This window comes from Podarcis filfolensis (assembly GCF_964270895.1).
Source record: "Podarcis filfolensis genome assembly, chromosome: 7".
In the NCBI taxonomy this organism is placed as follows: Eukaryota; Metazoa; Chordata; class Lepidosauria; order Squamata; family Lacertidae; genus Podarcis; species Podarcis filfolensis.
Genome location: NC_139603.1, coordinates 29,709,774 through 29,734,936, shown reverse-complemented (window position 1 = coordinate 29,734,936; position 25,163 = coordinate 29,709,774). Strand labels below are relative to the sequence as shown.

The window sequence follows — 25,163 nt, the reverse complement described above, 5'->3', positions numbered from 1 at the left end:
GGACCTAAAGCTAATGGCAGGAAGCCCTGCAGTAAAAACCAACTGGTTCAGGAAATTAAAACCAAAGATTTGAAAATCAACAAAACAGACAGACTCAGCAGAATGACCCTAAAATTCTTATGGTTAATCGTTTGAAGGGAGGGTGGAAGGGAAGGGTGGATAATTATATGCGATCAAGTTAAATTTTAAACACTTAACTGTTTAATGCAATCCATTTAGGGGAGCTCTAGAATTAATGGTGATCAATAATCAATATTAATCTCTAGTATGTGATAAGAAATAAGAAGTATTAGCATAGTTTAAACATATGCTTTTGCCCAGGCATGTATATATATATATATATTTTCTTCCTGTATATAAGGCGTGAATGGATCTCCTTAAGTGTACAAACACAAGCTTGCTATTCACTTTGCAGAAAATAAGTATTCCAGATAAATTCTGTGTATTTTAAAACAAAATATATTGCGGTATGATTTAACACTGAAAGAGTTTAGTGGATTAATAAGCAGTTTAACCAAGGTGTTTATTAATCACAGTCCCCTCCCACAGCAAATTTTAACAAACTTTAATATGATCTGTTGCCCATGAAGAGACAGTGTTCAGTGTTAATGTTAATGTTCATTATGTAAACAATGCCCATTGCTTGATTTTAAAACAAGGTTTTAAAAAGCTGTGTTCTCCTAGTGCAGCTAATGAGGAACTGATCATTTCCTGCAGGAAATGCTTACAAAATATTCCTTGCACTGAAATCTTACATTTATAACAATCAGGTGTTTTGATTAATCTTACACCAGGGTTTTCATAGTACTTTCTTTAAACCAGCTTTTTTTTTTTACTTACAAATTATACATTTGCAGATTTTTTAGTAGTTTGGGGTCGTCATTGTCTGGAGTATATGGTAAAAGTCCAAAGGTGCAATTATACACCTAGGGAAGTCAACTAGAAAGCTCCCATTGATTGTAATGGAGTGGGCTAGCTGCTCAACCATGTTAGCAAGTTCTCCTTCTCAGCCCTGCTTGAGCTTTGTGTATTGATTAGCTTTGTCTTCCCACTCCACCTACCCCTCATTTCAGGAGAAGCCGTTCATCTAGCAAGAGATTTTGGTTATGTCTGTGAAACAGAATTTCCTGCCAAAGCAGTAGCTGAATTTCTCAACCGACAACATTCCGATCCAAATGAGCAAGTCACAAGAAAAAACATGCTTCTAGCTACAAAGTAAGACATTTACCTTTGTGGAGTATCACTGAGCTGTAAGGAAGGCTTTCCATTGCTTGCTTGCTTGTTCTGATATTGTGTGATTATTAGCTTTCACATTTATTAATTGTGGGTGATAGCTTTCACCATGCATACAAGATTCGCATTGTATAATTAACTTTATAAAACATGCATTCATCCAAGAGTATATTATTACTGTCCAAACCAAGTTTGTGTAGATGACTGAGAAGGACCCTTCCACCCCCCCCCCGAGATTGTGATGTCTGCAAAGTGATGGTTAGATCTGAGCTTATAAATTCAAAGAGGAAGGATATTCCATTTTTTTAGCAGTGAAGTAAAAATGGCTCATTAAGTCTGTAAGCCTGTGCACACTTACCTTGAAAAAGCCTCACTGAACACAGTGGGACTTATTCCCAAGTAAACATACATAGGATATCAGAATTCTGTGTTCACTTACTTGGGAGTAAATAGGATTGATCTCAGTGGAACTTGAGATACCCAAAACACATGTAAGATCAGACAGACTGCATACTAGATCTTAAGAACTGGCAACATTTTCCTACCCTTTCCCCACAAGTTTGTCCATTAACCTGAAGACATAATTGAACCTGCAAACTGCAAAAATGCCAGTGGGGTTTATTTTAGCAGAAGGATATGTGTTTGTAAGTCTAGTGGATAAGAAAACCAACTAGACTTCCAGGTTGGGTGGGGTGGGGGAGGAAGAGAGAGAAGCCCCGGCTGTTGTGCATGATGTGTTTGCTGGAAATTAAAAGCCTTGTTTAGCACTCCTTAATTACCGGTGGCGATGTCACCAAAGGGCACTGCGCCAGAGGGCACCCACCAGCTGAAGTTGGAGGTACTTTATGCCTGGGAGATATTTAACGCTGGCCTTTAGAGAGCCAAGTGTTTCAACATGCCACTTATTTTTCTGCTGTATTCCCCTCCACCCAAAACAATTGGCTCAGATACTGTTCTGAAAGTGACTTCTGATCAAGACCCTCCACACTTCACCTCCAGGGAAAGTAGCTCTTACTTCTGTCAAAGGGGAAGTCTTTGGGTTGATAAGCCTAGCAGGACCCATCTCTTTAAAATCTTACTAGGGTGTAAGTGTTTTTGCAATCTCTTCAACTTACTTCCAACAAATAATGGCTTTTAAAATCATGCTATAAGCAAACTGCTGACTTGAACTTGGGTATGGCATTTTTAAAAATGGTTGAAAGGGATGTATTTTGTGGGGCGGGGGGCGGGGAGGAACATGTAGAGAGGAAGTGAAAGAGAAATTGTGCAGTGAAGGGGTGTGCCTGTGTGGTTTCTGCTGTATTTAGCGTGTGTATGAAGATGCACATCTGTTTATGAAAGTGAGGAGTTGTGTTAAAGGGAGAGAGACCTGTATTGTGTGTGTGAGAGAGGTCTTGTGTGTCTGAAGTCAACCTGAGTGCCTGCAAGTGGAGGAATAAATGCTAGATAGGTTACATCTGATAGTTGTAGGGGGAGTAGGGTTGAGATTACTTTATTTATTAATAGCATTTGTATGGTGCTTTTGTAAGGTTTTGTGGGTGGCTCAGTAAGATTATTGAGACAGTGTGTTCTTGACAATGTTTGTTGTTAGTTAAAGTAAACAGGAACCAAATATTGTTCTTAGAAGGAAGTAAAGGCACAGCCCCCTCCTTCAGGCAGACTGCCTAGGAGACTAGCAGAAACACAAAGGAAAGCTGGCCGAGAATGTGTGGGTTGCATACAAAAAAAAGAGGTTTCTTCAGATTAAAAATGCATAGATGTGTTAGAAAGCAGAAAGGAAAATATTGCTCCTGGAAAAGAAATGTGCACATGGAGGGGTGTGTGGGTGCGTGTGTGTGTGTGTCCGCTGATCTCTGAAGGCATTGACTCCTTGGCTTGGCTGCTTGCTGACGAGGCTGGCTCATTTTCCTCCTCTTCTCCTTCTCTCTGCTCCATTTGTGCTGCAGACAGATCTGCAAGGAGTTCACCGACCTGCTGGCTCAGGACCGATCTCCTCTGGGGAACTCTCGGCCCACCCCCATCCTGGAGCCGGGCATCCAGAGCTGCCTGACCCATTTCAACCTCATCTCGCACGGCTTCGGCAGCCCTGCTGTGTGCGCTGCAGTCACTGCCCTGCAGAACTATCTCACCGAGGCGCTCAAGGCCATGGACAAAATGTACCTCAGCAACAACCCGAACAGCCACACAGACAACAGCACCAAAAGCGGCGACAAAGAGGAGAAGCACAGAAAATGAGGATTTTTTTGCTTCTCCAACCCCCCCTGTCCAACCAGCCAGCCTGGCTCTCTCTGCATTTTCCTTTCGGTCTCTCCCTCCTTCCCTCATCAGCCCCAAGGCTACAGCAGCAGAAGCCCAGAGATCTTCTACCCCACGTAGTAGGACTGGAAACCCACGGCCCTCCCCGCCCCCAATCTCCTCCCTCCCTTTCTCCCTCCTGTACTTCCCAGTTCATTCTCAGTTGCTGCCCAGTCTGGAGCCTAGGAAGATGAACAAGGCAATGGAGCCAGCCTAGGATTTTTATTTTTTATTTCTGGTCGACTCAGTTTGTGTGGACTTTCCATTTTTTAAAAAAAAGCAAAAACAAACAAAAACGATGAAAAATTCAAAAAAACACAAATAGAACTTTTTTCTAAAAAAAAAAAGACAAAGTGTGAGTGAGAGAGAGAACTAAAACAAACAATAAATAAACAATTAAGTAAATGTGGAGAAAACAAATGAGTTTCATCGGACTGAATCACCATCTTCCCTTACATAAACTTCCGTTTAAGATTGTAGCCATATTTAAAAGAGAGAGAGCGAGAGAGAGACAAAAAGGATGATGATGACATTTTATCAGTATTGTGAATAAACTTGAACACAAACCACATGCAGTTCCATGTCATGTCTTCAGTTGTAGAACTTTTCTCCTGCCCAAGGTAAAGCGACCAATTTGAACTTTCTTATGGTAACACCAACCCACAGTTGTTCTATAAGGGGATCAGTGTTCATGTATGTATATATTTATTTATGTGTAATTTAATGGGAATTGTAAATATGGTGAGTCTGTTTGAAACTTTTTTTTTATTTATCTGGTGATCTCGTTTGCCTCTTGTTTAGTGGGTTTTTAAATCTTTCCCCCTCCTTAGTTCCATCACTGTGGTTCATGGTTACTTATTTAGAAATCAAAAAAAAGGGAGGGGGAAGCTTTTTTGGAGGGAGGGGGTGGAATTTTTCTGGGATTCATCACTTCAGCCCTGTTGTAGCATGTTTTTTAAAAGGAAACAATAAAGCAGCTAAACAAATAAAATAATCTGGATTTAAAAAATATATATTATTAGTATGACCTTTAGTTTCTAATGGATAAAAGCGGAAAAGGACCCCTAACCACCACCTGAAATGATGTTCAGTCTCCTTCAGGACAGATTTTTTCAAGTATTAGTAGTTTCTAACAACCCCTTATGTGTTGTGGCTTAAAAAGAAGGAAAACAAATAAACAAAAAGTTTATATCCCGTGTTCTTCTACTGAAAGCATCATCAGAGCAATAAATTGATATTGTCTATTCAGATAAAGGATTTAGGGATCTTCTCCCCCCCCCTTCATTTTGAGTTGTTTTTTTGATTCAAAGAACTTCCATACATTTGGGACCACCTGGTATCCTCTATTTCCACCAGCCATATTGGAAGCATATAGTTGTATTGTATTGAGTTGTGCTGGCAGTAGTTTCCATGCCTGTCAATGTATCATAGTCCTTTGTTGCCCAGATAAATAAATATTTGATACGCTTTATGTCGATTTTTTTTTATTCAGTGGCTGTCTTTACCCAGGCGTATTTTTGTTCTTGGCAGTATTTTTTATTCAGTATGGTTACAGTAATTGAGTTTAACTCTCCCTTGACAATTGCTCCTTGCAATAAGCAGCTGAACCCATTGTTTCCCTCAAGTATAATAAAAACTTACTTTCAAGTTGGAGTTCAGAGCAGGGTATCATTTAGATATTCCACCGAGTCTGTATTCAGACAAATTACACAATAAAACACAATGTACTCTTTTGGATAAAAAAAATTGTACTGTTAAAGAAATGGCATACTTTTCTTTAACTGAAAGGTACTTTTATTTTTTAAAAAATAAAGTTTTATTTTATTTATTTGATCTTTAGGTTTTTATTCCTGCTTCATAATTAAGGATCAGTATTACTTATCATAAATGTCCGACATAATCTTAATTTGCATTGCCTTTTAATCTCTATTAGCCAGCTGGGGAGGAAGGGGAGAGCATATACCTGGTTAAGGATAATTGCAAGTGTACACATGCAAATGCTTGCACACAACTTTTAAATAATTGATTTAATGTGTGATTATAGTATATAATGGTATAAAGGTATACTGAAGCAATACTTATTGTTCATATTTGATAATAATTGTGTTTCAGTTTTTATATATATATATATCTGATGTACATATTTATTCATAGATTTCAGCATATTTTTTCATTGTTTTGGATGAGGAGGATGTGAAATGTGTGGCATCCCAGTAATAAATGTTCTAAATTATTATCAGTGCAAAGTAAATATTGGATATAGAATATTCTCATATTGTGCAGATCTCGGCTCCAGTAAGAATAGGTATTCAGTGGAAACAGATACTTGCTTGTTTTTAACCAACTTAAATGGTCTCAGAATGTAGACTTGTGGAAAAAACGCAGTTAGCCTCATTGTTTCAGCTTCATTGTGGTGTTTTGTGGTGCAGGGTTGTCTATGCAAAGATGGCTTTGATAGAACAGAAGTGGAGGTGGCGCCCCCCTCCAGGGCTGTCCTTAAGATGTTCTCCCTGTGGTAACTTTGAAAAAAAACAAAACAGCAAAACAATTTGCTTACAGTGCTTATTTGGAATGCTAAACCTGAAGCGTCTGAGTGAGCAAAACATTGTGAAACTTAACTCCCAGTGCAATCTGGTTGGCTCCATCTTGTATTTCGTGAAGCGTTGCAAAATAGGTGAATGTGTGATGGTATTTATGAGGCAACTTTGCACTGTGTGTTTTTGGAGGCTTTCTATTTCTCAGGCAGAATTGAGAGAGGTTAGCAAGCTTGATGCATGTCTCAGTGTATCTTCAAAGAGAATTGGGCCTGCTGCTTCTGTGATTTTCCTGTTGGTAGGTGGGTGAGGCCAAACGCATAAGATAAAGCACAAGATGTTCCATTCTCCCAGTTTGGTAATCTCATTAGGGAAGGCAGTAGAAAACCAGTGTGGTCAAGCAGAGGAAGCAGAGCTGGTGAAATTGAAATGCTATTTTTACAGCGACAGACTGTTGGTGAAATGGTGTGTGTGTGTGTGTGTGTGTGTGTGTGTGTGTGAGTGAGAGAGAGAGAGAGAGAGAGAGAGAGAGAGAGAGAGAAGATCTTCTGCTTGTAAAGATGGCATCATTTTGAAAATGCTTATTCATTTTTCCTCCCCAAGATACATTGGTTAACTGTAAAGTGGATGTAACAAAATAATGAGGTGAATGAACCCTAACTGTACACGCAGCCTTGACATAAATGAAATGCACAGCGTTGTAGCAGGTGAAGTGAAGCATTGTCTATCTGGGCTGTTTTTGTTGGCTGCATCACAGATTGTGTGGGGGATCCTAACCTCAGGCACAATGGCATTCATAAACAGCAATGCACACACTGCTGCTCTTTCTCCAGCTATGCATAAATACTCATTTTTAAATGAGTAAAAACAATCTTATTAAATACCATTCATTCATATCTGGTTTTACAGATGCTTGTTACTTTTCTTTTTTTTCAAAGTCTGCCTAATCGTTTTAGGCTGTAGCTGGGCAATGTATAAAAACAGACTTAATCTTGAAACACAAGGAGGTCCTAATAATTTTAAGGATGTGGCTATAAAATACAATTTAAGAAATTAAATGCAATGAATAATATTGCATATTTGATACATTGCAAACTACTGTTTTAAGATGTTTTCATGATTGTGGCCTTGTAACATTATATACAGTGTAAGGAATGACTAACATTTATACATAGCCCAGATATAATATTAAAAGGTGTATTATATATAATTAACCAATTGATTTTAGACTTCTATATTTTTAAGACTACAATCTAGGCCTAGTGAAATCAATTAGAGATTTGACATTGCATTCTATGCCCCCCCGCAATCCAATGTTAAGTACCTTTACTTCAAAGTAAAGTCAATTGAAATCAGTGGGTCTACTTTGAAGTAAGTGAACATTATAACTGAGTTGCTAATTGATAGTTTTCTTGACATTTACTATTGATATATGCTGACTTCCATTGCACTCAAAGTAAGCTGAATAAGCCTGAAATGTATTTTCAGTGCAGTGTAGCTGTTTAGATCCTTACTTGAACATAATCTCATTCATTTGCATTTTCAGTGGAAGTAACCTACTTAGAACTATGGTGTTGATTATTAGTAAGGTACCCTCACTATTTCACTTTAGAGAAACTGAATGAAATTACTGAATAATTTCTATCCTACTATTATTTCATTTTGTTTACCATTTTTTAAAAAAACAACAAAGGGAACTGGTAACTTTTGCCTGCGAAATTAATGAAAATGCAGCTCATTGAAGTTTAGGGCTCATCTGCTGTGACCAAAGTGCAGTTACCAAATCGTGCTAATTACTTTCACATTCTTTTTTGGGGGGAGGGCGGTATTTTACACATTGTAATCAATCATTGTTTCAGCCTTTCAAATTCTAGGCCATGCTTTTAGCTGCTAACCCTAAAATGTTTTTTTTTCCTTTGCTCTTTAGATTAACTGAAATTAGGATGAATGGTTAAATGTTAATGAGTTATAGCTCAGTTCCTTCATGCTATGCTAATTTATGCATTTTTAAAAATGTAGCACAATGCTTCTTCGAGTTGAATGGTTACCACCCTCCTCTGTAATAAATCATCATCTATCCCTCCTCCCTTCCAACCTCCAAAATCGAATATTAATATAATTTGAGATTTAACTGGTGGAACAGCCATCAGGACAGCAATGCCCCGCAGCTGAAATAATATTTAAAATAGAAGAGATTTGACATTTGATAAGTCAGTGGCTTGAAATACCCAGTTGTACTTAGCTAATTCAGTCCTTAACCTCTGGTTTCAAATAAATCAATTACAGTCGATTCCACTTCAGTTCAGAAGTGCAGGAGGTTTTGAGTTAATTGAATACATTTTATTCACTTGCTAGGAATATTCATTTATCCAAATCCTTAAATATAAAGGAGATTTCTTTGATTGCCCATGTTAAATCTAAGTGCATAATCAGATCAAGCCTTTGCTTGTTTGCTTCGAATCGCTGTAAATTCCATAATGGGTATATCTCGTTTTCTCTCTTAACACACACACACACATACACAGGCAAGCTACGATTTCGCTGAGTTCGACTTAAACATCTATGATGCTAGATCACAGAATGTGGATTAAGTTTCATTGAAACCAGCTGAACCTACTCTTAAGTAAATGTGTTTCGGGCTGAAGTTCCAATACATGTATAGGATGAAGTAGAAAATGTGCTTGATTCTTCAGTATGTCATTCGTTAGCTGGGCTGCCACTTAACTCACTGCCAAAACCAAGATGAGGATAACATATATCTTATGAATAAACTCTGCCAAAATAAAGAAGCGCCATCGCAATATCCATTGCCCCTCTCAACTTGGAGTATTAACGCCCGAAGGCTTTGCCATTAACAACCAAGGCTCCAGTCCTATAAGGAGGCGAAGGCCTATTGAACTCCGTGAGACTTCTGGGCGCGCAGGTACAGGATTGGACTGTAAGGATACAATCCTGTCTGAAGACGGTGGGATTTTCCTCCAGATCAGCATACATAGGATTGGGCTGCACGGTCGCAATTCAGCTCTTTCTTGAAGCCAAAGAAACTGAATGAATGAATGCATCCCATTGATTTTAACGGAGGAAAACGACAGCCTAAATAAACAGCTGAATATGCATGTTTCGAGGGAGTTTTTAGAAGAAAACCAGGGACCCTGTTTTTGGCGCAGCAGCTCGCTTAATGGAGTTAAAGAGGCGGGAAAAGATCGTTGCCTTGAAAGACCTCCCTTTCGTCACTTCATTCGTTAGTGCTGAGAGCTGCATCTCTCTCCACGTACAATTTAGACAACTGCCAGCTTCACTACTACAGTACTAGAATCATGGAATCGTAGAGTTGGAAGGGACCACGAGGGTCATCTAGTCCAACCCCCTCTGCAATGCAGGAATCTTTTGCCCAGCTTGGGGCTCGAACCCACCGCCCTGAGATTAAGAGCCTCATGCTCTTTTGCGCTATAAGTGGAGGCATTTGCGCAGCACTGCGTGAGCGCTCATCCATCATGTCACTGGTATTTACAACAAGCCTGCGAGGTAGGTCCGTTATTTTTTTATCGCCATGTTACAGCCAAAAGGAGGCAAGGCTGCGAGATAACCATTTGTCCAAGGCTTATCTAGTGAATAAGTCGAGATTTGGACCAGGGGCTTCAGCCGCAGCTCTCCATTAGCCTCGCCATAAGAAACGCAGTTTGCAGCAGCAACAACATCTGGCTAGATCGCCCATACAGACAAAGCAGCCCACGGCACACGCGTCGGGCTTAGGAATCCATCACTCTATCAACTCGTTTGCACGCTCTTCTACTGGCCGGGGCCCCGGCTGATCTCTTCCTCTGTATGGATCTCATCACCTCCATCTCTTCGCGCCGTCATCCGCCCAGCCAGCCCTGCTCTTTCGGGATGGAAGGGGCCTCCGCGACGAAGCGTCATTATCCATCACTCCCGCTTGCCTAATGTGTCCAAAGAATAATCAGGTTAGACAAGTGCTGGAAAACCAACATCTGCTCCCCTTCCCACCCCCAGTTAAAGCCCCTTCCCCTTTATCGGCCCATTATAGGGGGAGAAGCCGGCGAGTCTTGGGCGCAGGGGTCAGGGCCATAAAGCAGAAACAGATCGTTAGATCACGACTTTGGGGGGGGGGGGAGAGCCGGGCATGACAAAGGACTTTCCATCATCGCCGCTGCTGCTGGAGTTGCGACTGGAAGCGAAGAGGTTCGGGATTACTAATGCCGCCCCTGCTCTCTCTCTCTCTCTCTCCCTCTCTCTCTCTCTCTCTCTCCCTCTCTCTCTCTCTCTCTCTCTCTCTCGCTCCCCCCCCCCAACCCAACACTCTTCCACCGTGCAGAGGTGAGATGTTTCTCGCTGCAGAATAGCCTCCATCCCATCCCCTCGCACCTGATTTCTTACTACAAGCTAGAGGAGTAGGAGGAGTAGAAGGACCGAGAGGAGGACTTCTTGATCGTTTCCGTGAGTCACGCTCGGTGGCTCCCGTTTAAAGAATGGAAAACAGCCCCCCGTGAAAGAGAAGACTGGATCGTGTGCTTGTGTGTGTGTGTGTGTGTGTGTGTGTGTGTGTGTGTGTGTTTCCCACTCGCACGCCTAAATTTCTAGGAGAAGCGAACGGCTATTCGGACTCAACCTCGCTTCACCCGAATTAGCTGCTCTTTTGAACGTTCAGAAATGCTCCGGAAATCCCTCCGAGGAACAAACATCCCCCCCCCGCTCCATCTCATTTCCCCAGAACGATGGGATCCAGATCCCAGTCCTCATTTGTGCTTTTTGAACATTGAACCACCAGGCACGTCAGTTATTTCGGATAAACGAATCCGGAGTCAGATAGCTTACATATGGGGGGGGGGGGGAGAGAGCAAGAAGCCTGGAATCGGTTTGCCCAGGATTTGCGCGGCCGTTTTTGGAGAAAGGTGCACGAAGCTGTGTATAAACAACGTGATTTGTTTCTTTCGCGAGGCCAGCGAAACCAGCAAGTTCGAAACAGTGTTTCTTCTCTGTACGCAGTAAAATAATTATGTTGCTTATTTCACTTCCGTCGCACCCCCGGGAACCTCCAATCCTAACTATGGGTGCAATTACACACCCCACGGTCGATTTAAACCGGAGTTGGACTCGCTTTGAGCCTCTTCTGTTATCCCCAGGGCTCAACCCACTGAGCTCAGTGCGACTTGCTTCAGAGTAAAAATACGCCAGGATCAGTGGTGCATGTCGTTTTCGGTTCGAAATTTCGATTTCACAAGTCTATGGATCCAGCCAAACACCCCTCCCTCCCTTAATATGCTGGGGCTAACAATCTTGCCCCCACCCCTCTCGAAATAGGTCCCCTGTGATGCAGAATGGTTGGGTTGGGGTCAATGCCATAAACTCTCTGCACACAACAAGATTAGATCGCAGCATCTCTGGCAGGTTAGTCTATTTTTAGTGGTCGGCGTGCCTCGTGGCCCAGATTGCTTTCGCTCCATAGATTATGTCAAAGCACTCTGCACTCCATCCTAGGGTACCGCTGCTCAGCGGCACAGCTCACCTTCTTGATGCAGGAATTCCCAGATCCAGTCCTTAACATCTTCAATTCAAAGGACTGGGTGGTGCCGTTGAGCCTCGCCTGAGACGATGGAGAATTGCAGCCAGTTCAAGTAGGCTTATGCATAACAGCCTGACTTGGGACAAGGTAGGCGAATGTGGTGAAGGATTTGGGTCGCCATCTTCAGTGTTTAGTGAAATCTACTGTCGAACAGAGAGGGTGCAGCAGGTGCAGCATGGACCAGCTCATGCCAGAAGGTCAAATAAAGACCCAACATCATTCTCACCTAAGGAAACAGGACTTTTCACATGGTCCAAGCTTATTCCATTCTCTTTGTGCTGCATCTAAAAGAAGAAAACCATCAGCACGCTTAATTTTGAACAGGAAATGGCCTTTATAGAACCGTTTCCTTAAGGTCTCGGAGAAAAACAAGGTCTGGAGAATAGCCGGGCTGCAGATACTTTTAGAAACGTGTTTTATATATTTAATCACAAGCCCTAGAAGAAGGAAGAACTTCAGAGATCCCCTACTTAGAACTACAGAATCTCTGAAAATTTTCTTAGACTGCTCTCTGCATTACGTGCAAACCTTACATTACATTAAGATTAATTTTAAAAGTTTTTTTTTAAAAAATATAGATTTTTTTCATTGTATACAAAGAATGAAATAAACTTAATATGTATGTTTTAAAAATTATATTTTGGGGGGAAACCCCACCCGCCAGACTTAAATCACCGTGATATTTACATTTGTAAACTATTGTTCTAATAACGATGCACAGGAACTTTGGATATCTTACTTTTATTCCAAGCAATCAAGTACAGGAGAAAGATTTCTCAAGGATGAACTCAATGAGTTCAATGAGACCGAACCCCTAGTTTCATCTTTAACATGAGCAGCAATCCAGCCAAAACGAAGTCCTAGAAAACCTCATTGATTTTAATGGGAGTGAATTTCTGCCACTGAAATCAGTGGGACTGGAAGCGACTGCCACCCTATAATACACATTTACCTGAGGAATTCTGGGTAGACATGCATAGGATTGCACTGAAAGTGGTGAACTTCAGCTGGATCCTACCCTTTCTTTGTTGTTGACCTCTTTTTATTATCGCAGCAGACACTCATTAATTCTGGAAGGTTGCGCCTTAACAAATCTTCCTGGGTCAGGTTACCTCGACCACACTTTAACCACACTGTATTCTTCGCAGCTGTTTGAAATAGCATAACCCAGCCTAAATTAAGCACCTTTTAAAAAATGTGAAGAAAGCCAATGCAATATAGGTGCTTTCTTGTGCCCCTGGACTTTGATTCTACATATTTCAGCTTTTCCTTCCGGGCTGTAACGCAGCTGAAAGAGGAGTGGAGGAGAACGCACTACGTCTATAACCATAACTGGGCAACATATTCGCCAATTTTAACCCTGTCTTCCATATACAGCCCTAAAAAGGATTAGAGCACTATTGCAAAACACTACCAGCTGGCAATTATTTCGGGGATAATCTCACGGAGGTCTTGTAGAAGACATGGGAGTATTCTCTGGGATTAGTCTCCACAGGTGATTCCAAGCAGACGATCGAGGGTTTCCTACACTAACTTCGATGGCAATTTATCCGGACCCCGCCCCGCCCCCCGGGTAATCTTGGAATGTTGTCCAGAGCAAGGAGATTCTCTGCATTGTTTTTGGTCTAGTAGTATACAGGTTGTCGGGCTATTTATTATTTCGCTCCGCCCAGGGAAAACAGACTTGATTTGGGACTTGAATGAAAATAACATACAATTAGGGAAAATTGATCTGCACTAGGTTCAGAAAAGGGTTATCTGTACCCAGGACGCATGGAGAGAGAGGAGAGATAATTTCAACAAGCACTTCCTGCCCAGGCATTCAGAAATCTTTGACACCCCCCGCAATTAATTGTTCACACTCATGGATAATTTATCAAGTATATACATCGCCCAACAGCATCGGGCAGTTTTTAGGAGAGGCAGCATGGAGGAGTGGTTAGAGTGTTCAAAACTGCACTCGCCATGAAGCTCACTCACTGCGTGACCTTGGTCCAGGTCATAGTCTCTCCGCCTAACCTACCCCGCAGGGTTCTTGTGGAGATTAAACGAGGAGTTCGAGAGCAATGCACGCAGCCTTGAACTCCTGGAAGATAAATAAAATAAAAAGTATTATTAATAATTATTAAATATTATTACATATAAGTAGCATTGTCACTAGTTTCAGTGGAATTCGTTTCTTGGGCATCCTTCTTGATTTTTTTTATGCTCAACATTCTAATGGAATATGGAATATTGCTTTATTGGATACAATCGGTTTATTTTAAAGTTATGTTTTTATTATGACTTTTTTGTATTGGATCAGATTGTTATTCGGTGTGTGATATTTGTTGTCTGTTTAGTTGTTTTTTCAGCTTGTAAACCGCCTTGTGTTTAGTAATATCGAAAGGCGGTATACAAATTAAAAGTGAAATGAAACTGGAGCTTTGACCGCAGCTGAACCAGGAAAACACTAGCCTGTATTGAGTTAAACGAACGTCGGTTTGGGCCCCTGAATCTAACCGTATCTTTTTTGAAGGTGTCTTCTCTGATCTCGACTTCCCACACAGTACAATGTATTTTCTTAGCAGATCCCTCGTGGGAGATACTTGAATAGCCGACACCCTAAAGGAGGCAAGGAGTGGCCGGTTCACGCGAGGACTCGCATCATTCGCTGACTGGTGCGTGAACGCAGCGAGAACTTTCAACTTTCCTATGTGCTTCGACAGGGCCTCCTGCAAAGCCAGTGGGGTAAGGTGCAGAAATCAGGAGAGGAGCCTTCGAGAGTGAATCAGCCTGCTGCCTTAAAGATCATCGCAGGCAGGAAGAGGATGGTGGGAGAGAGGAGCTGCTCCAAATAACCTTCCACCTGGTGGATCTGCAAAATGAACAGCCCGAAGGTGACCCGAGAGAGAAGAGCCCTTTGGGGCGTCTTGGTGACTGACGCCCTTCCAGAATGTGGCTTCTTTTGCACAATACTGCCAAAGGATTTTTGAAAGCTCACTTGCTCGCAGAAACCAAATCTCAGGAAAACATCCCCAAAGAATAAGTCAAACGAACCAACTCACTGAAAGACAGGAGGAGAACGTGCGTGCGTTTTGCCCAACATACAACGTGCAAAAGAGACGCTTGCAAATCCAGTCTGCGCTTTATCTGAGTGAGGAAATGCGGTCAAGCACAACACAAGCTAGAACTGATCTGCTTCTGAATATGGGCAAGATTTTTGGTTGTTGATGCTGCTGCTGGAGAACCAGATCTGGGCAGGAAGGAGTCCAGCAAAGACTTGTCCCCGATCCCTCCATTTAGGGCCGGCTTCTGGGGAATGAGATTTGGAGACCGGCTGCTTATTTGTTCCCATTGTCATTTTCAGGGCGATGTTCACCTCTGGCCCCTCTTTCCCTTCCCCTTCGGCGGGGGCTGCGAGCGCGCTTGCCTGGCCTTCTCCTAGTTTGATATTCCAGGTTCAGCCTTTTCTCTCCCTCTCCCTCTCTCTCTCTCTCTCTCCTTTCCCGGAGCTCATTCTCTAAAGCCAGCCAGGGGGAGAGTCGCCCCAGGCCAAACATATGCTTCTTTCCATAGCACTAATCCACCTTTAGCGTGGAGGAATAATTGCTCGAGTGGCCATGGATTCTGGGCGCTTTTGTCCCTCGCTGGCTCCCATCCGCTTGGCACACGCCATTTCAATCAAATTCTTTCTCTAATACTGTCTGCTTTTATCAAATCCCAGCCTCGGCAAATGAGGAGAGAACACTGGAGAGGAATTGGGGGTGGGGGGAGAGAGATACAGAGAAGAAAAGAGAAGGAAAAACCACACACCCACACAGAGGCGAAATCCAGGGGCATCCTGCTAACATGTCATGGGGACCACAGCAGGGTGAAGAAGGCGATTTATGGCAGCTTCAGTCTCAAACAAAATGGATCTCTCTCTCTCTCTCTCTCTCTCAATAAAATCCACCAAAAAACCGAGCCCTTCTCAGGAGCACAAGGTTATCAGCCCTTCCGAAGAGGGACACAAACACACAGCATCTTTTATTCCACTCACTGCAAGATCTATAACCCAATTACACAGAAGTCCTCTCATTTGGTCCCATTGATCATCAATGCCACTTGGGAGTGGAGGGGGGGGGAGGTAATCTCTCCCACCTTCCATGATTCAGAACATATGCGATTATGCCTTTCTTCTGTAGGAGCAGCTATATCTCTGGCTGTTTTTTTTAAAAAGAGATATGAAATGTAACTCCAGAAAAATGCTCTTAAAAGGCACAGGGCTTGTGGTAGGCCAGATTGGATAGGATGCAGCTGAAGGTATCTAAGACAGGGGTCTTCCTGCAAATCTTGCATCTCCCTCCCCAGCTGGAAAATCTCTCTCTCTGTCAAAATCCTAAAGTGCCACCCCTGTTCACAAAGCACCCATTGTTATTGAACAATTAAATGGTCTTGCATTCTACTTAAGTATGTGAACGGGATATGACATTTTCCGTACAAAAAAAAATAGGGTGAATCGCTTGATTTGTGTTTACAGCATTGCTATGGGGCTATTATGTGATATAAAAAGGAAGGTTTCAAGAAAGGTTCTTAAAACGCTGTGAAGTGGACTCTTGACTACATCCAAGAGTGAACTCTTAACTCTCTTGCTCAGAACTGTGCATCTCTCTGCTGAAACCTCTTGTGCCCTGTGCCTACTGAAATGACCTCCCTGCCGCCAGTGACAGAGAAGTGGGAAGAAATTGCCTTGGGTGTCTGCTTAGAATGATGACATAGCTGAGAAGGAAGCCTGCTTAGAATGATGACACAATCCATTGCATGTGCAGTGTTTGGGTTCAAAATTATTCCATCAAGGTAACTAACACTGCAGTCCCATATACGTCTACTCCCATTGAGCCCAATGGGACCTGCTCCTAAGTAAGTGGGTATAGGGCTGCAGCTTTAAATAGTTTTCTGTCTAACATCCAAATACTTTCAATATACTAGTGCAAGTACATACTGGAGCAAGGAAGCATACTTCTTTAGCAGGTTGCTTTCAATGTTCCATTTTCTGCTTCATAGAAAATCAGGTTCTGAGTGGTGGGGAAAACCTCCTACCGTAAAACCTACATCCTCAGTGCATTAGGGGTAAGCTGAATTCCATCTATTTCAATTAAAGTTGTATTTATGACATTGATAGTCCTTTCTTGCAAAAAACTCAAGGTAGCAAACATAGCCATCACAACCTACGGTATTTTGTCCATCATCACCTATTAGGTTAGGATAACAGACAGTGACACCATGACCACTCCACTAGTCTGGCACTTTTGTTACAATATACACTAGGTTGAAGACCAGGCCTTTAGTTCACAAAGTTATGAACAACAGAAATGGTTGCAACTGGACCTAGGACTGTAGGCTATGATCTGAGCATCGCAGGCCTATTTCCTACAAACAGCAGCTGAGGTGGTAAATCTGTGCCTGGGATCTGCCCTTCATAACCATAGGTAACTGCTCACATGAGGGAAGGTTTGCGTACAAGATTTTCCCTATGCATAGAAATCTATTGTGGCTAGACTAGAGCACAGGTCTCCCTGATGCTTCCTTTTCTACTGCAGGGGATTTTCATGTACTATTCAGTTGTGTACCCTTGCAATTTGAAACGGTACAGTCCAGACACAGGGTAGGGTTTGTAGGGATAAGTCCTTACTTGATTCTGTGTGCTTGTTTGTTTAAATATGATAATAAACCACCCTTCATCCAAAAATCTATTTCAGGGTAGTATGCAAAGGCATATAAAACCTACAAAAATACAGTAAAAGGAAGAGGAATAAAACCATTCAGCTAGCATTATCTTGCTCTGAGTTCCTCATCTTATCTGCTGTGGACCAAGAAAGATTTGAGTTGGTTTTCTGTTCTCTTCTCAGTGCCTGATGTTTGCTTTAGCATTGCTAAAATATTTGAAGGGCAGAGGGAGTTTTACCCTTTGATTTCTCCAAGACTCCTGCAGCTCAGTCTAAGTGTTGTCCTTTGGAGAAAACAAAGCAAATCGCACCAATGCCAGAATTTGTTTTTACAGCCTTCTGTGAGTGACTTCATGTTCATTTGCATGGCAAATTTTGTCACATGGTCAAGAAAGAAAGAAAGAAAGAAAGAAAGAAAGAAAGAAAGAAAGAAAGAAAGAAAACCCCCAAATAAGCTTCCCCAAGTCCCTTTAATAATGGATTTACTGGGTTAGCTCTTCTTCTCCTCCTCCCCCCCCCAAAAAAACCCCATCCAGGCTATTTTGGGGAAAGCCTATCACTTTGCCCTGTGAACTCAGTCCTAAATCCATTAATTTGTGTATAATCCTGTCCTCAGGCTTCTGGTGGGGGGCGGGGGGGGGGGGAGCAGAACTCAGGAGCCAATCCAGCCAGTTTCAATTTTATATCACACCTTTATATAGACACACTCTGGGTTTCCCTTGCTCTCTTTTCAGCCCTTACACATTTCCTACTTTTTATTCGAGGTATTTTTATTTATTTGTCCCACTCTTCAATTGACAAAGCTCCTAGAGCAGCTTTCATAAATCCAGTACCAGCAATAAAAAATCTTTAACAATCATTTCAGCAATCAAACCCAGAAAAGAATCATGACATCAAGCAGCATTAAAATCAAGAAGAGGGTGGTGGTAGTAGTGACGATTTCTAGCATACAATGCATATTGTATTAGAAGTTTGGGGCAAAATAATAATAATAAAGTTTTCACCAGATACTGAAAATAAAATAAAGATGGCACCAGGTGACTCTCTTAGGGAAGGGAGTTCCATAAATGGAGTGCTACAACTGAAAAGATTAGGTTGGGCTACATGTTACTCATGGACTAAGGATGGAGAACCCATGTGGTCCTCCAAATGTTGTTGGACTGTAGCTCCCATCATTCTTGGGCATTGACCATGCTACCTAAGGTTCATGGGAGATGGAGTTCAACAGTGTCTCTGTCTCACCTGGAGGGTCTCAGGTTCCCCATCCCTGTCACACTCACTCCCACTCTCGGAATGTGGGTGACCGGCTGGCATAGGAGTGGAAAGTGAGAAACCAGAAGTGGGGCATGGTAAAATTTTGCAGAATCCATGAACAGAAAGCACAAAGAACCCTGAGTGAAAAACATGATCTAGACAGGGGTTGGCAGACTTCGGGCTTGTTGAATCTACTTTGCTTTTTACTTAGAACCTCAAGATCTATTATCCTGTGCTAACTGCAAAAGAACAGCTTAATTTTATAGTTATATATATATTTTTTATTAAAAAAAAGGATGCTTCATTCTGAGCCTAGGAATTTATTTTCAAGACCATAAATGAACTGAGAGGATAGTCCTTTCACAGAAAAATCCACTCTCTGATCAGCTTTCTTTTTTTCAGCAGCCTAATGGGGAGAAGCCATTTTGTGGTTGCAGTTGTTAAATAATTTAGAAACCTTTGTTGATCTGCTGCAAAGAACCCAGAGATCTACCAGGAGATCAGAATCTACTATCTGCCCACCCCTAGTCTAGAGAGTGAACAAGTGGCCCCTGAGAAGCCAGGTGTAGCAAACTGGATGACAGAAGACAAGTAACAATATCCACTCAGCTATCTGTTAACCGCACCCTAAAGAGGAGTCATTCAGATTAAAAATGGCAAGATTTTATTAACAAAGAATGGATCAGGCTGCATAGCATAACACCATTTTAGGTTACTTTGAATCACAAGAATACATTTTAGATTTGAATTCCAGTAATTTATTATTACAATACATCACTTCAGCCTTCTATTTTGCACACATGACATTGCTTCCTTCTCAAACGCATGGTACAACTACAGTAGAGATCACCAACAAATGTATATGGTTTTACAAACAAAAGTAACAACAGGGAACCATGGCATATACACAGAATCATAGTGCTGGAAGCAATCTTGGAAGTAAACTAGACCGAAGCCCTGTTCAATCCAGTATTTTTAATGCAGGATGACCATTGATTTGACTTCCAAAAGTGAAATTGAGATGATTAGTGAACAAACTGCTCAGCAACAGGATCCAAAACTCAACCATGGAGCCAACGTTCCATTAAATGCTAATGATGCTATCATACCATCTGAGTATATGTGTGTACAAATAATGGCATTCAAATGCTAGGCATCCTCTGAAGTCAGGCTGTGTTCTTCCCTCATAACATCTAGTTGGGTGTGTTCTGTTGCTGGTTTGAAGTGGTACCATCAGGACAGGACTTTGGGAAAGATGTCCAGAGCCCACTAGGCAGAATGCTCTGGAAGAGCACAGCAAGACTGCTAACCACATACCTATGTACATAGTACCTTCTTCTTTTTTCTTTGGTGATCACTCATAGCCAAATGAGAGAGTCTTTAAACCTCTTTGTTGACCACCAACATTACACTTTCCATTTTTAGGTTCGGAATAGAGTAGCTGCTTTGATGTTGATGTTGAAGTACCATCTAAAGAGGAGCACCCGCTTGCCTGCATCATTAAGTCTTCCGCCCCAAAATTTTCACTGATTAAGCTCAGAATCTAAATTATCTAACTGCATCACTGCCTGGCTAAACTATTGCTTCTATCTGAGCTCCATCTCAAGGTGATCTTCAGGATCATCCCCTAGGAATGATTCGGTGTCCTCTTCTTGTATCTCAGTTTCTGAGAGCAGCCTTGGATGCCTCCAGGAAGTATTTAGAAGAATATCCAGAGCCTGGAGGCCTGCTGTGGCCTGTATGGTGTAAGTCACACCCTTTCTGACCTCTAGATGACTCCACAGGGATGACCACATATGCATAAACCATGCAGGCCGCAGCAGGCACTAAGGCTTTTCAGCCCTTGCACGTCCCAGTAATATCACAGGCACATCAGGGCATTGAAAGCACTGGGTAGTCCTAGCATGTCAGGGATCCTGACAGGCTGTGCTATATAAACATTTTGCTTTGCCATTCACTCCCATGGAATAATCCCCCATAAGAATCTGATGGCAGGAATTGTTTTCAGCAGAGATTAGTGAACTCACTCGGAGAATTCTGTATAACAATGCAGAATTATCAGAGTGGGTTTCACTAATCTCCGCTAAAAAGTGCCAGTGCTGCATGTCTTAGGAGAAGATTTCTGGGCCCAACCAATACTTCTGGCATTTACTTTTCCTGACTGATAAGAAAGTGGCCTCACCCTCTGGAAATTTGGATAGGAAGAATTCTCCTCTCACTATTGGGGGGATAGGCATATCCTGTCCCAGAGATGAAGGCCTACCAGTATGCTAGACATGGCAGAAGGTACCCTGGATTGCCCATACATAAAAGATCATGATCATGCAATGATGGTGATAGCGATTTTGCAAGATGATCTGTCTAACTGCTGCTCTTATTAAAGGTAAAGGGACCCCTGACCACTAAGTCCAGTCGTGGCCGACTCTGGGGTTGCGGCGCTCATCTCGCTTTACTGGCCATTTACTGGTCATGTGGCCAGCATGACTAAGCCGCTTCTGGCGAACCAGAGCAGCACACGGAAACGCCGTTTACCTTCCCGCTGGAGCGCTACCTATTTATCTACTTGCACTTTGCCGTGCTTTCGAACTGCTAGGTTGGCAGGAGCAGGGACCGAGCAGCGGGAGCTCACCCCGTCACGGGGATTTGAACCACTGACCTTCTGATCGGCAAGACCTAGGCTCTGTGGTTTAACCCACAGCGCCACCCGCGTCCCGCTGCTCTTATTGCCTATGTGTAAAACAAGCCCAACACTCAAATAGCCGTTGGTGCCAGCTTGAACTGGACTCAACAACCTCACAGAATCATAGAATTGTAAGCAGCAAGAATATTGTTAGGCCAGAGATGGAAACAAGATGAGATGCTAACGAAAGAAGAATGGCAAACAAAATTAATAGACTGCAGAATTGGACAAAATGACAGGAAGGATTCAAAACCTGCGGGACCAGAGATTTACAGAAGATTGGAAGAAATATACGAATTATTTGAAGAGCAACTGTAACCAAAAAATTGCTCTAGTAGGATTACAAGAAGCTGTGTAAGGAAAAATGTATGGAACATTGCAAATCAGAGAAAGAATAGGGATATTAGTTATGAATTAAATGTAACTGAAGAAGTGGGGAATGTGTATTTAGAGCTTAGATTGGAAAATTCTCAGATGAGATTGATGGAAGTCAAAAAATTGTCTAAGATGTCAAAATATGTTTAGTGACTGTTGAAAATGATATGTGAAAATTAATAAAAAAATTATACCAAAAAAAAAAGAATCCTAGAGTTCGGAGGTACCTGAGAATCATCTAGTCCAACCCCCTGCAATGCAGAAATTTCAACTAGATTACACATGACAGATGTCCACTCAGCCTCTGCCGCCTCTCATGGGACTCTGTTCCACTGTTGAACAGCTTTTACTGTCAGAAAGTTCTTCCTGATGTTTGGTTGGAATCTCCTGTTTTAGGATTTTGCCTCGGCCTGCAGAAACAGGACGGGAAGTTATCAAGTATCTAGCAGCCCAAAATATATTGCTGGTGGACAGAATTTGGCTTGGTGGGCCTTAGCATAGATAGATGCCAACTTTTATCAAAGCACTGTTCCTGTGCTCTCAACAAGTGCATAGCAAGCTGAAAGATAACAACAGCTCTTTTCTCTAGTCCACATGAAATGGTGTAGAAAGCTTCTCTGGCTTGATTTATTCCCATTTTATAACTGTTAAAGTCTAGAGGAGCACAGCCAAGAACAAAGTTGGCAGTCTTGTTAGTATATCTTTCCTGTGTTATTACGGCCCATTTTCACTAAAATGAGGTCTTTTCCTATGGCTGTTAAGAAAACCCTACTTTAAAAAAAACCCTCCTCTAGGTTTAAATGTAACCACAACTCCCACACAAGCTGCCTTATGAAAACCAGACTTTTCTATGAAAAGAGTCTTCTGGCAGCAATTAGTCTGGCTTTCTTTAACAAAAATCTTTGTAATGTCATTCAGAATGGAGGGGGTGGGGAAATCTCCAGGATAATTTTGATTATCCAGTGTTTGGTGGGTCTTTTTTCTTTTCTTTTAAGGAAAACAAAATAAAAAAAATGCTAACATGCTATTTTTGAACTGGAAAAGACTTTAATTTTCCCATTGACTGGGAACCTGCTGAAATATCTCCATGAAGACATTATTTCAATGAGAGCAAGCTTGTTCGTTTAATATGGGAGGAATGGCGTTAAAAGGCATTAACATACATACACAGCCCCCAAAGTATTTCATGTGGTTTACCAAAGCCATTTAGCCTAACCCTGACTGTATTGAATAAATGGAAAAGAGGCATAATTATAGAACATCTGAGCTGAAAAGACTTCTAGTGGCAAACACATCTGAACATTGTAGCTTTTCAGATAGCTTTATGGCACTTCCCTTTGTGGAGAAGTGCATGATGGGGTGGGGGAAGAAGAGAATACAAATTCCTTTCTTGTTTTTAATCAGCGGGTAGCTTCTCGTAAAGTAAAGAAAACCCGTTCAACACAATCTATCTCAAGTTACATATGATGAGTAAGGTTGCCAACCCTCTACCTGCATCATGGTAGCTGTATCTTCACCAAAGGTGTGAGATTCGGGAACTGGATATCCAGAAAGAGCAGTCAAGTCCAACATTTCCTGTTTGCTAGAATGGGCGCTCAGAGGAATGTGGGTCCAACAGGGAGGACTTCCTGTCAAACTCATATAAAAGGTTGGTAACATTGCCATCTCTCTCTCTCTTACTCTCATGCCTCTTCATTTGCTTCCTGCGATCTCATCTCTCATGCCTCCTCCATAACAAAGGATGTAGGCCCATGTTCTAAGTCTGAGACTTAGGTAAAGGTAAAGGGACCACTGACCATTAGGTCCAGTTGTGGCCGACTCTGGGGTTGCGGCACTCATCTAGCTTTATTGGCTGAGGGAGCCGACATACAGCTTCCGGGTCATGTGGCCAGCATGACTAAGCCGCTTCTGGTGAACCAGAGCAGCACACGGAAATGCTGTTTACCTTCCCGCCGGAGCGGTACCTATTTATCTACTTGCACTTTGATGTGCTTTTGAACTGCTAGGTGGGCAGGAGCTGGGACCGAGCAACGGGAGCTCACCCCGTCACGGGGATTCGAACCGCTGACCTTCTGATTGGCAAGTCCTAGACTCTGTGGTTTAACCCACAGCACCACCCATGCCAAGACTTAGCTCAGACTTAATCTAAACTTCAGTATGTACCTGTAACTGCAACCTAAGCTGGCCTCCAGATTGCTACTGAATGTGAACTGTGAGTAAAGCTATTCCTATATGGACAAATAGTATCCCCTGCTAAGTGCTGTGGCTCAAGCTACTCTGAGAGGCACAGTTTTGGGGGCCAGGTGACATTTTTCCAACCCTAACAACTAATCACCTAATACATTTATCATGCCTTAGATTGTGTGGTAGATCCTCAACAACATGAAAGGGCACATTTAGCCAGTTCCATGACTTACTTGATCATGGTGTGGATGTGAAAGTGTGAGGATACCTACATCCACATTACATGGATGTGTGGAAGCACAGCAGATATTTCTTGCTGGATCATAGTGTCTGTTACTACTACAACTCCTCCTCCTCCATTTCTGTATTCTCACCCTCCAGGATAGTGGAGGCTCCAGATCCTGTATTTGTCACCCCATTAACCTTGCTTGCCAAGAAGATTAACTCAGCCACTGGCAGCTGGGGTTAAGTAGTTTATTCCTCTTCCAATAAACCCTCCTGCCTAAGGGCCCTCAGTCCCTGTGTTGACTGACTAGCACTTCTGAGTGGCGTGATGACTATTAGGAATAGAACTCATCCTACTGCAGGGATGGGTAATGTCTGGCCTTCCAGATCTTGTTGGACAACAATTCTGACCACCCCTAACCATTTGCCATGCGGACTGATGGTGTTGCATTCCAACCCAACAACACCTGCAAGCACTGCCCCCCCCCCCGCAGTTCTACAGCCAGTTGGGTGTGGTTAAAGTGTTGGGCTAGGAACTGAGAGACCAGCCATGAAGCTCATTGGTGACTTTGAGGTGGAGAAATGGTGACTGGCCTACAGTGTTGTTGTGAGCATAAAACAGGGATGGGGAGAACCATGCACATACCTTGAGCTCCCTGGAGAAAAGGTGGGATATGAATGTAACAATAAATGGACAAATATGTAATAAAATGTGATCAGATAAGATGTCTCTTCTGGACTAAGATCAGAGGAGAGCTGCAATCTCTTCTGACATACCAATTTTAGGAGAACAGAGGTCTCTCTGAAGTTGTGGCCTTGCGCTAGACCTCAGAACCCAGAATGGAAACACCAACTCCAGCTCCAGAACTTTGGGTCTCTCCCACTCCCCACCCTGGTTTCCCCCTTCCTTGCTGTAGGTTATCTCTGGGGGTTTTCCTAGTACACATCCATGGCTAAGCTGGGTGCAGAACAATTTGGTCTCCTGTTCCTCGACTTTGTCCCTGTCTATTCTTCGCCACTAGTGTAGTAAAGCCAGATGAGTTGTGAGCCTAGCTATGTTTCTCTTGGCATGGTCAGGAAAGAATCAGAGCTCAGAAAAGGATAGATATAGTCTT

General features: G+C 42.4%; 1 protein-coding gene and 1 long non-coding RNA gene across 5 annotated transcripts in view; one reads left to right on the top strand and one right to left on the bottom strand.

Annotated features, from left to right (window-relative positions):
• TFAP2A (transcription factor AP-2 alpha) overlaps window positions 1–4,999 on the top strand; it is a 29,305-nt gene extending 24,306 nt beyond the window's left edge. For all 4 annotated transcript variants that reach the window (XM_083623945.1, XM_083623944.1, XM_083623943.1 and 1 more), the window contains 2 exons: window positions 1,074–1,215; window positions 3,180–4,999. In XM_083623945.1, the coding sequence (XP_083480071.1) occupies window positions 1,074–1,215; window positions 3,180–3,468 (431 nt within the window). In that variant the 3' untranslated portion in view covers window positions 3,469–4,999. The remainder of the gene's footprint in view (window positions 1–1,073; window positions 1,216–3,179) is intronic.
• Window positions 1–25,163, bottom strand: part of LOC310767306 — a 131,627-nt gene that overhangs the window by 94,554 nt on the left and 11,910 nt on the right. The gene's annotated exons all lie outside the window — the stretch shown is intronic.